The following is a 14037-nucleotide window of genomic DNA, read 5'->3' on the forward strand; positions in this document are numbered from 1 at the left end:
ACTGTCATTGCTTGTTCATTACAGTCCAGGTAAAACCTTGTTTAAAATCTATGCCTATCTATTTCTATATTTACGCCGCGCAGAAAATAGGAAAAAGTAAACTAATCGACAGTTTTTCATATTTTTCAAACGAATCTGAAGGAACAGCCAAAAATAAACAAAATAAAGGCTACTAAATACTAAAACTTTTAGTGAACACTGTAATGAGGACTGCATAATACAGTATATAAAAGTGAGGCATGTAACTGCGTATATTTTGTATACATGTACAGATGTATACACCAATAAAGCTTGCTTAATCATTTGTGAACACTTAAGCGCTCATACAAGTATATACCTCATTTCCTTAGAACTCGGTTTTGTTTTGTTGTGTTAAATATTTGCATTTGACTGTTTTATGTTTTTTTTCTTTTGCATCTAAAACAAAGCAAAAACGATAAAAACAACAAGAGAATAAAAAGTAAAAGGAAAATGTACTAAAAAACATAAGTAAACAACACTACAGAATAAATTTCCAAGCAATAAGTAAACTTGTGAGTGTGATATATGTGACTATGTGTGTTTAATATGTAGAAATCTATGTGTATTTAGCATATATTTTGTTTGGAATAGGTATTGGTAATGGCGTGGAGTAGTCTAGTGTAGAACAGCAGAGTTGTAGATTGAATTGAATGAATGTGTGGTAAGTATGATTGAGTATGAGCCGCACAATTGAGTTGAGTGGAAATTCCATAACCCGATTTTGTGTTAAAGCGAGGGTATTGAAACAAAGAAAGATCCAAAATAAAACAGAGTAAACAAGTTTTGTGACGTTGCTATTTTTAGCTTCGTTTGTTAACGTAATAGTCGAGAGAATAATAGGAAAAGAAGTACAGAGCAAAAATAAAAGCAAATGCTCTTAGTGCAGCAACCATAAGCAAAAAAACAAAAAAAAAAAAGAAACATACAAAATTGTGTCGACTTCGGCTGCACCGAAACTATACCCTTCACAAATACAAAAAATTCCTTACAAGAACTTGATTTCGATCGGTCAGTTTAAATGGCAGCTATATTTTGTGGTGGCTTTATCTGAACAATTTCTTCGAAGATTGCGTTATTATCTTAAACAATAATCCGTGCCAAATTTCGTGAAGATATCTCATCAAATGAAAAAGTTTTCCATACAAGCACTTTATTCCGATCGTTCTGAATCGTATGGCAGGTATATGCTATAGTTGCTCGAGATCGGCGGTTTTGACAAATGAGTAGCTTCTTTGGGAGAAAAGGATGTGTGATCGATAACTCAAAACTGAGGGACTTGTTCGGGTATATATAGACAGAAAACTTGTCCTACGTTTCCTAATGGTTATTACAAGCTTCGTAGTAAACTTAACATACACTGTTCAGGGTATAAAAAATCAAACAATAGTTTATTATTTGAAAAAACGCAAGAAAAAATAATTTTGAAAAGAAAAGAAATAAAAAAGTGACATCACTATTAAAGAGCTATTTTGACCCTCAAACGGGTCAGTTAATAAGTCAGTGTTCTGCTAAGCTTTTTTGAGTTGACAGATTGTGAGAAGATTCAAACACATACATATGTATTGTATATACTAACGAATTAACTAAATTGCTGACTTTGACATAAATATCAAGTTGAATGATATCACAAATTAAATGTATGTGTGTATATATATGTCAATAATGGCTGTGAGTTTATGGTGTTGTTGCATGCAGGAGATATAATAATATTCATAATTCATTGGTGGAGAATTGACTCACTCACTAGGCACTGGGGTATTATTATGTATGGGTTACTACGGGGCACTAGGGGAGAGGGCACATTTATATGTTCATAAAAAACTTACCACCTGTATAAATCTTGTGCACTCGCAGCTAAACTCAAGTTGCCCAACAACGGTGGTCGTTCTTTCAGATGATGATGATTCAACATATCCGTAGATGACGTCAATCTGCAAGTAAATAGCGCCAAATATTTTATTGTGTATCTACCGACTCATTAATAAGTAATGCATGGCTTTTACTTACCTCAATTGTGGTGGTTTAATGCCATGCTGATCCAACGCTTTCTCCAATTGTCGCACACGCAAACGTGACATATCCAATTCATGCTTAACTTTCCACAGATGTGTATCACAAATGGGATCATTGCAGCGATGTTTTTTCAGTATTTCCGTTGCCTCAAAAACTGCACCGCGAAATGTCAACGCTTTACCCATTGATAGTGACAACAACGCACAACAATGACAACCATCTTTTTTGGCTAAACGTTTTCGCACATACTTAAAATAGATGTGTTCGAGTAGCAGTAGTAATGCGGCAAATAGAATACCAGCCATAAGTAGTAGGAAAGCGGATAAGAACTGTTCTAGCGCAAGTGGATCGGAGGATTTATGCTCTTGTTTGCCGGGACGACATGTGCCCGTCATCCAGTAACGACGTAAGCGCTCCAGATCGCCATTGGCGCGAAACTCTAATAGACGTTTGTTGAACATTTGGACGTATTTTGAATTGCGACTAAAGGCGAGACCATAACCTAAAAATATTGAAAAGATTTTTTGGTAAAATTATATGATGTTTTGGATACTTTTCGGCTTTTTTTTTGTAATATTTTGTCGGAAATTTCTAAATTTCTATATTGTTGCTCTTGACTAACCTGTCATGGCATACCAGCTGCCGACAGTCATTAAACGACAGTCTTCGTCTTGTGCCACCAAATAATCGAGCACAGTGCCATCGTAGATGAACGAGTCGAGATTACCATTGAGTACGGCGGCTACGCCTTCAGCGACGCTAGTTTTGTTGTATCTGTAAATTATAAAAAAAAAACAATTTTACATTAGCTTAAATATGCATTATTTAAATGATATCTATGCGTTTTCATGACTCTGATTACTTACTGTCTCATGTAGTGATGCATATCCTTAAAATATTTATGTATAGTTGAGTCGGTGTGGCTGTAAGGTATTGTACCGAACTTAAATGAGGGCTTATGCGAGTAGGGATGTACTAAGCGGCTGTCGTTCAGACCGCTGAATTCATGAAATTCCTCTCTATTGGGTATAACAAGAAAAAAATATATTTATATTTGAAAATATATAGTAACAATATATAAGACTTTTTTGTAGAAAGAAACAAAACTCACCGCGTTATCATGAAGGCAGCCAAGTTAGCAGTGTAGATGGCTAAGAAGACTACAGCGAATAGAGCCCACACGTTCGTCATGAATCGTGAGGTGAAACCGCGCGGTGAGTCCACATGTACAGCAGCCTGAAAGAGTACCGCCCACACAAGCCAATAGGTACGACATAGCGAGAAACGATATGGCGTTACACTAGTATTTTGTAAATAGAGTTTCATATTGTAACCGCTTGGTGAAAGCCATTCGAAGAGGAAGATCATAAATGTGGCAGCATGTATCGCCACAATACCGACCTATTCCAATTTTCAGAGAAAATAAAGAAAATATTTTCGGGTCAAAATTACAAGATAATTCTCAGAGCATCAAACACTTACCAGCATCCAAGAGGCGGTATCGAATGGTTCTAGAAAAGCTGTTGGTGATATAATACCCGTACGCTTAGCCACTACTATCGCAATACCAGTTTCCATGAATGGCTCACTGAAGTCCACCACAGCTTCGCGTTCGGTATTGATCATCAGCGATGTCAATACCATGTCGGTTTTACGATTTACCAAATCCGCAATCAGCCCATTCCATTTACCATTCTCAAGTGTACCCCATTTACCATCTTCGACCCGCACCAATTCGTATGTGAAACCCAATTCTTCGGCAAACTTTTCCAGTAGATCGATGCAAAAGCCACTACAACACTGATAGAACGATTCATTGCGATGCGCTTGCCCGACATCGATGTCAGCGGCCATCTCGTGATCGGCCGCGACCCGACAAAGGACGCCGCGATCCATTAGACATTTGCCACTGATTGGGTCGGCGGGTGAGAGATTGATATAGGGTGCCTCCTCGAGGAATGTTATCTTTAAATGGAATTTTTCGGGTACACCCTGTGGTGGAGCATGCGAGTTACCCGGCCAGGCAATGTCACGTATATCAAGCTTTTGCGTCTCCCATGACTTCCAGACGCCAATCTAATCAGTGGAGAGTAGGAAAGTGGAAAGCAATAGTAAGAGCAAAGAAGTGCACAGGAATATAGAGAGGGATAGTCATGTATGGGAAGGAAATACGAAAAGATGAAAAATCGGGTGAGAAATTTTTAGCAAATAAAATGGAATGCAATAAAAGTAAGATACACTAAATCGAATGGCCAGATAAGTAAACGTAATAAGGTTGAATACAAAAATAAAAATAAAGAAGAGTGGAAACTTTTGTGGTGCAAGTAAATCAAGTGAAAATTTATACCACTTACCTCTTCCCAAACGAGATTCTTATTGTTTGCTCCAGGACGCAAATTCATGATTTTCAATTCAGCAGATTTGAGATCGCCATCGGCAGTGAATTCTATATTGGGTTTATTCAGATCACCCTCAATGGATACGTTGCGCAAATAACGGAAGAAGCTGTTCGAAAATAATAAAATAATTAATAATGTTTGAAAACAGTTTTGCTAAAGCTGTGCCCTTACATTTCACCGTTATCCCAACGTCCACGTCCCTCATCCTCACACGAAAGTGATTGTGTTGTGAGACGTCGCCCCCGATTTGCCGGATCTGTGAGGTATGCTTCCACGCCGAATGCGTAAATTTTAATCGCATTCGATATTTCATTCATCAGTGCTGCACTACTCGTATCGAAGTGTACACCCAACATACCAATGGGAAATTGTGGATGTGCATCTTTCTTCTCGATAACCGATTGACTGACGACCCACACATAATTTTCGCCAGTTAACTTCATTTCTTCAGCAGCTCTAAGAATAGTAACCGCTTCGCTTTGTGTGGCATAGAGGAGCATCACTCTAGCCTCGCTATTCACTAATTCCATCAAGTCGCTGGTGCGCGTTACCACAATCGAATTGAGTATCGTGAATTTGAAATGGTCTTGCATTTCGGCGACACGCTCCCTTACAGCCTGTACAAAATCATCGTGCCCGGCTATCTGAGAGGTGACAACCGAAAATTGATGCCATTTGTAACGCTCTAGAATGCTCAACATAGCAGCACTTTGATGTTCTATACTTGGAGCTAACTGAAGTTGAAGTGTCGATTGAGAGGCGCGTCTCTCTAGACCCGAGTTGTCGGCATTCCATGAGATTACCGGTATGCCAAGATAGCCGGCAAGTTGTAGAAAATATTGAGCGGAGGCAGTGCTATGACCGAATTGTTCATTATTCATCATATATAGTATGGCAGAGACATTCGCTTGTAAGAACTCTTTACAGAGTGTACTCAATATGGCTATAATATTTTTTTAATTGTTTGGAAGAAAAGAGAGAAATTTCGAGAAAAATCTTAGTTAATGTGAAATAAAGACCTTTCGAAAGAAATATATTGTTATACATATGTAATTTTTATCATGAATTCTAATTTATACATAAGTTATACTAACATCAGTTTATTTAATAATTTTAGATACAAAAGATATAACAAATTTATCGCAATTTATTAACTTTGGCAAGTATGATTTCAAGTCTTTTATTACCGATTTTCAAATAAATCAAATTAGCAATTGTTCACCTCATTTTTGGGTCAATCTGTTACCCCATTTTGAAAATATGGTTTCGCTATCCGAAATATTGAATGGAGCATGGGTTATTTTTTTTAACACCACAGTGGTTATAAATTTTATCATCAATATACCATATAGGTATGGCACTAAACAAAATAGAACTTTTTTGTTTTATGAATTTTTTCAACAGTTTCACTAATTTCACTTGGCTGATTCCAAATCTAACCTCAGTTTTTTTTTCAGTTTTAGTGATAAAGGTATTTCTGGAAATACATATATTCGCCTTACTTGAATTAATTTTTAGGGGAAAAAATTACTAAATTTCATAAATAATCCGCTATGTCTATATTAAGATGACCTTGGTTAAATAATCCGAATAGTTTTGGTGACTATACAAGTATGTTTAGAGAATGCTCTTTAAATGTGTCTGTTTCTATAAAAAAAACCTATTTGGTATGGAGACAAAAAAAAATATGTAGAACGTAACTGCCTGAAGTGCGTCGATCTTAAAATTGTAAATTTTCTTTTGGGTCAACAATGAGGATATACCAAATACCCCTGTTACATATGCATATGGGATAGCCAAGCCAAGACAGAACACTGGACTAAAAAAGTTTGACCTTTGAGAGTAAATTTAGTACGAATGTGATTAATGCCACTCTAGTAGCTAGAGACCGCATTGTATTACTTCCTCTTCATATAAAGTCAGCTCTGATAAAAGTTTGTAAAAGCTCTAAACATGGATGGCGAATATTTTCAATATATCAGTAAAATATTTCCAAAATTGAGTACAGAAAAAAATTAAAGCTGGTACTTTTGATTTATTAGAAAATTTAGGCGACTTATTCGACGAGCAAGGAATATTCGCACTATGATGTCTGATTACTGCTGGAACATTCAAAACAACACTGATCTTTCTATTCGTACTAGAAAATCGCATAAAAGAAAGCTTTTTTCATGTTAAGAAAGATCCATATATTCTTTAATTCTAAAATTGTAGTATTTTTGTCTAAAAACGTAATATGTTCATATTTCGAAAACTAGAACTGCTATAGAAAAACTGAATACAGATTTGGAATCAGCGTGGCAAAATTATAAAAAATCTGTTAAGAAACTTAATAAAACCAAACTGCTGTTCCCTACTATGGGCTGTCAGAGGATTCGAATTTTATTATATAACAATAAAGCAAATTAAATTTTAAGTACAAATATAAAGAGTGTTGCATACTCCACATCTCATATTTTATAAGATTTTAATCGATTACTCTTTTTTGCTACAATAACGTTATTTCAATATGCGAGACGTATAGGTCACTTTTTTCTATCCTTGAAACATATTAACGCCATCTGTCGGTAATACTGAAATTTATTTGTCATCATAATAACACCAGGAAAGAGTTTCTAAAATTGTATGTATGATATGATTTAGAGAAAAACGTTGTAGTTATGTCAATTGTCAATATTAATGGCCGGGACTAGAGTGGTAATTTATAATTATATTCGTGCGATTTGCCAAAATATGGCATATTTTATTATTATTCCATTGTTTCAATATTCCAAACATGCGTTGGAAAGCTCTATTCTTATATGTCCTTATATCTTTTCAGTATATGTCATTCATTTGAAGTGTAAACAACAATCTTCACTCAAACACGACGAATTTTGTGCCTGAAAAACTGTTTTTTCGAGGAGTTTTTCTTCATTAATTTTATTTATAGAAAACCTCAGCGGAAAGTCATCGTATTTTGATAGGATCATGGTGAATATGCTCTAGCTGAGCGGACGTGACAACAGTGGTTTTGGATTGGAAGGCTAAGAACGTCCTAGGCGGAAAAGGTTTCGCTGAATCGATTTCAGCATTACGGAGAGTTGTGTCGTTTTCAAGATGATTATATTTGCAATATTTTTGAACAAAAACGCCCTAAAGTTTTATCTAGTCAAGAGGTACAAATCTCGAACGCTTTTTCGCAATCAAGAATAAATTGCAATTGGTATTTTTAGTATTCATTTTTAATCACCAGCGAAACCTGATAATGCAAAGCTGAAGAAAACAAGCAAGAAGTGTTTGAACGAAATGTTTTGCGCAGAATTTTTAGAGCTACGAGTATTTGTAATGATGGCTTATGGAAAAAGCGGTATAACCACGAGCATTCCGATATTGTAATAACAATTAAATTAAACACGCAACGAACAGATGCAGAAATAACAGAAGCAGAAGTACACCACAGCTGGACTAATGGTGTGGCCCAGGACGCTGAAGTGCTGGAACTACGATGCTGGACAGAAATAATTTGCGAGTTAAATTGCAGTAAGCGAAGACTGGGTTGTGGAGTTGATGATGATGATGAACTAACAAAACTGAAATTTTTTTCCTATAAAATGGCGGCTACTCAAAAATAAAGGTAAACTTTTTCATTAATTTTTTCATTTGCAAATTTGAAATGCAAATTTTTTGTTGGTTCATTTTATAGGGAGAATGATATCAAATATCAATAAATAATGACGGAAGTAGTTTCGAGAAAATCTCTTTTAAAGTCTCTTTACTGGTAAGACTAAATCGGTCAACTCATGACACTAAAACGGCTACAATTTTGAAAATAAATCAAATTTGAAAAATTCTTTTAAGGATTGTTTTTTGAATAACTAAATTAACCAAATGTGATTTCTGTTTTTTAATTTCTAAACTATAATATCCTCTTAAATATTTAAAAAATATTACATAATCACTTTATATAGAAATATAAACATACAAACATATGTACTTACTTAATACCCATATGTTTAATATCAAAATATTTACATGATAAAATAACAGTTTTCATATAGTAAAAATAACAATTTCGCTTGCAGCGCCAATACATGGAAACCAAGCGAACTATGATAAAACGAACAGCTATACGCTTTTATTGTTTTCGAATTAAAAGCTAAAATCTAGAATGCGAATTTTGTGGCTGGAAGCAAATTTTTTAATATTCCGAGTATTTTTTTTTTTCCTAAATTTAGAATTATTTAACGAACTGAGTTCATTTACGACGGCAACTTCATTGGGCGCTTCAACCACAGCGGAAATGCCACTGATATTCTAGCACTCGGATATTCAGCAGCTAGTTCAGAAATTTAGCGTGGTTTTATGGTAATTAAATTCCACTGAGGCGGTAATAAATTTCGCTGTGATAGCAAGCGTTTCGCTAGACAATAGTTAACGAGGGGAAAATAGGTGCAAGAATTGCGTAACGAAGACAACAGCCGATGTACTGTTGTAGAAGCTGAATGCTAATGACTCAGCACGATAATGAATCCGAATGGGCGGACGAATAGACAAACGATGCCATTGCAACCGAAATTTGTTTGACTTGCTGGTTGCTTAATTACTTTGGATTGTAGTATCGGTTGAGTTGTTTGTTTGTCTGAATATAAGTACATATCTGGGGTAATAATAGTGCATTTACAGAAGTTATGCGTCAAAAGGGAGTTTCAACCTCAACTTGTAAACACTCACGTTCCACTTTTTTTTAATTTTCATGAAGTTTGAACTCGGAAACCTATTGTAAATACATTTTCTATGAATATATCTAGAATGCTTGAACGTCCTATTTTCATTATTGGATTAGAACAAATCTTGAAAGCTCATTTATCACTGGACTACATGTTAATTAATTTACCATCACACAAACATTTAAAACGTGCAGTTAAGTACGCAATATTCTGCACGATTTACCAAGGAGCGCACCCGAAGTGGATAAATTATTTATGTACTATTTGTGTGGTTGTGAGTTTATTGTTTTCGTTGGCTATTTAACTGTCGATTAACCGTGAAACTTATTAAGTAAAACACTAACTTGTTTGGAATATCTACGTTCAAGCGGAGCCAAATTTATTACACCCAGCGCACGTTTGGTTCTATCGACATTTTTTTATTTAGTTAGACGACAGTATACAAAGCTATAAAAACCACTGAACTAATAATGTTTTCTAGGTCAAACATCGTAAAGGATGAATGTTGAGTCAAATAAAGCTTACGTCAACATCAATGAACTTCTGAGAATTAATATTCAGCTGCATTAACTAGATTACAATGCAAGTTAAAGCCCATTCCTCTAGCACCGAAATGGGGCTTTTTATGTTTTAAAAAATCTATGACGATCGTACTTTTATATAATAAGTCCTATAAATTTAAAAATCCACACACGTTTTGGTTATTCTAAAAATAGTTAAAAATTCTGTTTAAGACTTATACCCACTTTTGAATTTGAAAAAATTTATTTAAAACCGATAACATATGTACATACCTATATTTGAAAATATTTTCTGAAAATTTGTTCCGGCAAATAATTTCGGGGATATAAGCGCATTTGCAAGAACTTTAAACGCGTTTTTGTCGAGAGTTAGTTGGCAATCTTTCTCCCAAACGGCTAAACCGATCGACTTGAAATTTTCAGGCGACCTTCTTATATGTATTTTTCGGATAATCATTAAAGGAATTATCTTTTTGATAACAATATCAATTTTAAAAGCCACTCTGAAATGTACAGTTTTTCACAAAAAAAAAATATGTTTTTTGGGAAGCCGCTATTTTATTAAAATCAAAGTTTTAACGAATCCTTTGATCATTACCTGCATTTATCAATTTTTGTAATATTTTTTTTTTGGGTTTTTGGATATAAGATAATTTAAAGCAAAAAATCTCACCACCAGAAAAAACTTTTTGGTGGTCCGGTAGAAATCGGCTGTGGGGTCAGGGGATCTAACATTTTTCAAAATGAATCACCGATTATTAGAGCACATTAAATTCTGTAAATGTAAATTTGTTATTTATTTATTGATTAAAATGCCTCTTCAAAAAAAATTTTACAAAGAAAAACGCTTTTTGTTCTGACTTGTAAGTGCATATAATCCCTTAATTTTTCCAATTGTAACATTTTTTACATTACTTGTATTTAAAGCACCGGATCATTGTGCTTTCCAATTCTAGTTTAGATAGCCGAGCCTACGTTACTGAAACGGACGCCGACTTTTAAACGGCCAAGGGCCAAACAGCATTTCTCAATGCTTTCTTCCATTATAACAACAAAAGCACTATCTCTCCGCTTTAGATTTGCTTTCACACTCTCAGATTCAAAGCCGTTACAAATAAGATTCTCCCCGATTTTTTATTTTTTAATGATGATACAAAATCCATTACAACTTGTTCATTGGGTGCAATTTTAGCTGCAAAGCTACCAAACAGTAAAAACACGAAGATATACCGACACACGTTTGAATTCGTACACATCCCTGCAAAAAGTTGGGCGAGTAAGTCATAAAGAGAGTACACCCGGATTTGTATCTATATGGTACAATTGAGAATGAATTGGTCTCCCACACATATCACAAGGATATAATTAAGTATTAGGTAGTTCCAAAGGCCATCTTGCCGCAATCTTAGGGGCTTTAACCGGATATTGTCCAATAGGTATTAATGCGGTAAGGCAACAAATCTTGTGGGACGCAAGTTGTCAAAGTTGTATTGAGGAGGATGAGGTGAACATATCCAGGCACTTTCTCCTAAATTTTTAAGCCTTTGCAAGATTGAGGTTGAAACATCTCGGCAGTCCTACCTTTGGCGAACCAGGGGACATAGCCGAAACTGATAGGCACAAAGCGCTTTGTCGATTTGTGAGGGTTTAATGATCTATTATAAAATTAGATTATACAATATTATTAGAATTATTAGAGCTCCTCATAGCCGATGCTCAAACAAAAGGAAAAAATTCCTTCCACATAAAGAGTTCAAAAATGCTATCAGTAACATGTTTCTTTGCGACTAATCACGCACTCATACCGGACCAGTCACATTTTTTGTAAGGTTATGATTATGTAAAAGCATTTTTTGCAGGGCTGCCATTGTGTACAACCGTATAGACCATGTAGAAAGTTCATTATGCAACACTAAAAACAAATGTTTGTGCATGGTAGGGATTTTAAACTAATTCAACTGGGATTTATTTATCGATTAAGTCTTGACTTCACCAATTGAAGCAGTGAAGTTGAGGGATTGTAAGTGGCTTTATTAACTGTATTTTTTCTAGCAAAAATCAACTGTTAAATTGCGCTCATTAACTGGTGTTGTGGTTGAAAAATTAAGAGCAGAAATAAGAGTAAGAAAATGTAAGCAACGTACGTAATAAAGCGTAAAGAAATCAACTACTTAAAGCATTTTAACACCACATTGGTTGTCAAAGTGACATTAAGGGATGCTACTGTGGACTGCTATCAATTATTCTCTGCGCTACATTTTCTTGCATTTCTCTTCTCACTAGTGCCAGCAGGCGGTGTGCCATTAATGCTCTGTATAGTAATTTACTGTCGGCCTTAGAAGCTTTTTTCGCTTATACACCATTTTCCTAAGCTGTGGCAAGGTTAATATTTTAATTAAATAACTACATAGTACGCAGTAATGCCAAGCGTGGCGAGCGCCAGTACTCGTAATGTCATTAACAACCACCGCAGCAGCCACCAACATCACTCAACACGTCCAGTGTGAATTGTAATATTTTCCGTAATTTTTCCACCGTCAGCTGATTAAAATATGTTCAAACAGAATTGTGAGCAAAATATGAAAATGTTTGAAGCAAATTACTGCGCTGCGATGACATAGTGGGGGCATTAAATACATATTTTTGATAGAAATTGTTTTTCAATATTAACCAGGACTTTAGTTGGGTTGATTATTTGTATAATTATAGGAAAATAGTTCTTAAATGGTGCACAGTTTCTAGCAAGAAAACTGTTGAGGGGTTAATATTGTGATGAGATAATATTACAATATAAATAAATTATACGGAAGACGAGGTTTCTGATATAATAGACAGTATCTCCGAAAATCTATTCATACGAGCATTCAGAGGCAAATTAAAAAGATTGGGAACGCAACCAAATATCTATTATATAAAACATAAATATCTTTTATATTTATGCTAGATATTTGGTCGATCATTCTAACACATATTTATGGCGCTCACCGATAAATGAAAAGGTTCTACCAATTTCGGGAACAAATACACTCAAAGACTTGTTTAGGTATTAAATCGATATTATAAGAACCTTTTTTGTGTTGGTAAAAAACTGTGATTAAAGAAATCGTCCAACAGAGAGAATGTAAGCAACTTAAAATTTTACCACGGATGTCTTGAAAACGAATGGTGGCTTTGTAACCTTTACAATTTAACTGCATCTTGAGATTTTATAATTATTATTTATAGAAACATCTTCCTAGGAGTGTGAGCTTTGAAGTTCTATATCATGGATTCCACAGGAAAAAATTTAGAAAAGTGCCACGCATTTTGAAAACGAGTGATTCTTACCAATATATGTATATATATCTATTTCTGGGATTCTTCTTGATGTGGATCCTTGATAATCCAAAATACTTTAATTTCATTGTCATAAAAGGTTTTACGTTCGAGTTTTGTGCCCTTAGGAAGAGCCGTAATTACTTCTTTATTGCTAGGAGCTCATCATATGTAGTTGTTTTTATACCCTGAACAGGTTAAGGTCGTTGTATGAAAAACTTTGTTTGACGAGATATCTTCACGTAATTTTACTATCGCTACCGAATAAACATTTTTTCTTGTTTTTATGTCATTATTATTATTTTGGTAACTTCTGGTATAGGGAAAGCTATCTAACCATAATTTCAAATATTGGTAAAAGCAGGGGTTCGTTACAAATAATTCACACTTAAATTTTGCTCGACTTTATGTTGTCACAAAAATATACCCGTTTGTAATTCAAATTTTCAATCAATTTGAACATTCGAGTATATACTATATATACACGAAGCTTAGTTGTCGCACATAAACTCTGAAATTAAATTTCAAATTGCTATAGTATTCTCTCTGCAAAAGCGTACAAAATTCAATTAACAAGTAAATACATATTATAGCAGACGAAGAGGCACACTAAAAAGCTTCATTTTAGTAGAAATTAAAATGAGCAATCTTTGCCTGCTGTTACTGCCACTTTTATCACTGTTGTCACTTTCCCATTATATTTTTGGTTTTCTGCGTGTATATGCATTAACAGTAGTAAAACAATTTTCGCCGCTACGTAGTTGATATATGCAGAGTAACGGAAAAAGGTTAGCAAATATTTATGTAAATGAATAGAAAATCTTGACAAAAGGCAGCGAGTTCAGTTGGTGTGGAAACTCATAAATTCAATTATGATACTGTCATCAAGCAATTTAAGCAGCTTCACCGGCTGGTGTCGCGTCGCCTCGTTTTCAGCAAAATTTTCACTAGTTATAATGTTGAACGCACAATTTCGATAAATATCTAAACATTTCGAAAATGCCTGAACGCCTCAATGCCATGCGACGGGTGGGGATGTGCTAGAATGTGTCATAAACG

At 34.8% G+C, this 14037-nt stretch overlaps 1 protein-coding gene and 1 long non-coding RNA gene across 2 annotated transcripts in view; one reads left to right on the top strand and one right to left on the bottom strand.

Moving 5' to 3' along the window:
- Nmdar2 (NMDA receptor 2) overlaps nucleotides 1–14037 on the bottom strand; it is a 112190-nt gene that overhangs the window by 16565 nt on the left and 81588 nt on the right. Inside the window, exons 2-9 of the mRNA XM_070109927.1 lie at nucleotides 4605–5376; nucleotides 4389–4539; nucleotides 3517–4110; nucleotides 3146–3435; nucleotides 2901–3053; nucleotides 2657–2808; nucleotides 2029–2536; nucleotides 1848–1952 (exon numbers count right to left, since the gene is read on the bottom strand). Coding sequence (XP_069966028.1) covers nucleotides 1848–1952; nucleotides 2029–2536; nucleotides 2657–2808; nucleotides 2901–3053; nucleotides 3146–3435; nucleotides 3517–4110; nucleotides 4389–4539; nucleotides 4605–5376 — 2725 coding nt within the window. The remainder of the gene's footprint in view (nucleotides 1–1847; nucleotides 1953–2028; nucleotides 2537–2656; nucleotides 2809–2900; nucleotides 3054–3145; nucleotides 3436–3516; nucleotides 4111–4388; nucleotides 4540–4604; nucleotides 5377–14037) is intronic.
- On the top strand, nucleotides 7242–8309 carry LOC118681272 (uncharacterized). Its single transcript, XR_011396497.1, has 2 exons — nucleotides 7242–8049; nucleotides 8119–8309. It is a non-coding gene; the product is annotated as an uncharacterized lncRNA (long non-coding RNA).

The sequence above is a fragment of the Bactrocera oleae genome, chromosome 5, assembly GCF_042242935.1.
Source record: "Bactrocera oleae isolate idBacOlea1 chromosome 5, idBacOlea1, whole genome shotgun sequence".
In the NCBI taxonomy this organism is placed as follows: domain Eukaryota; kingdom Metazoa; phylum Arthropoda; class Insecta; order Diptera; family Tephritidae; genus Bactrocera; species Bactrocera oleae.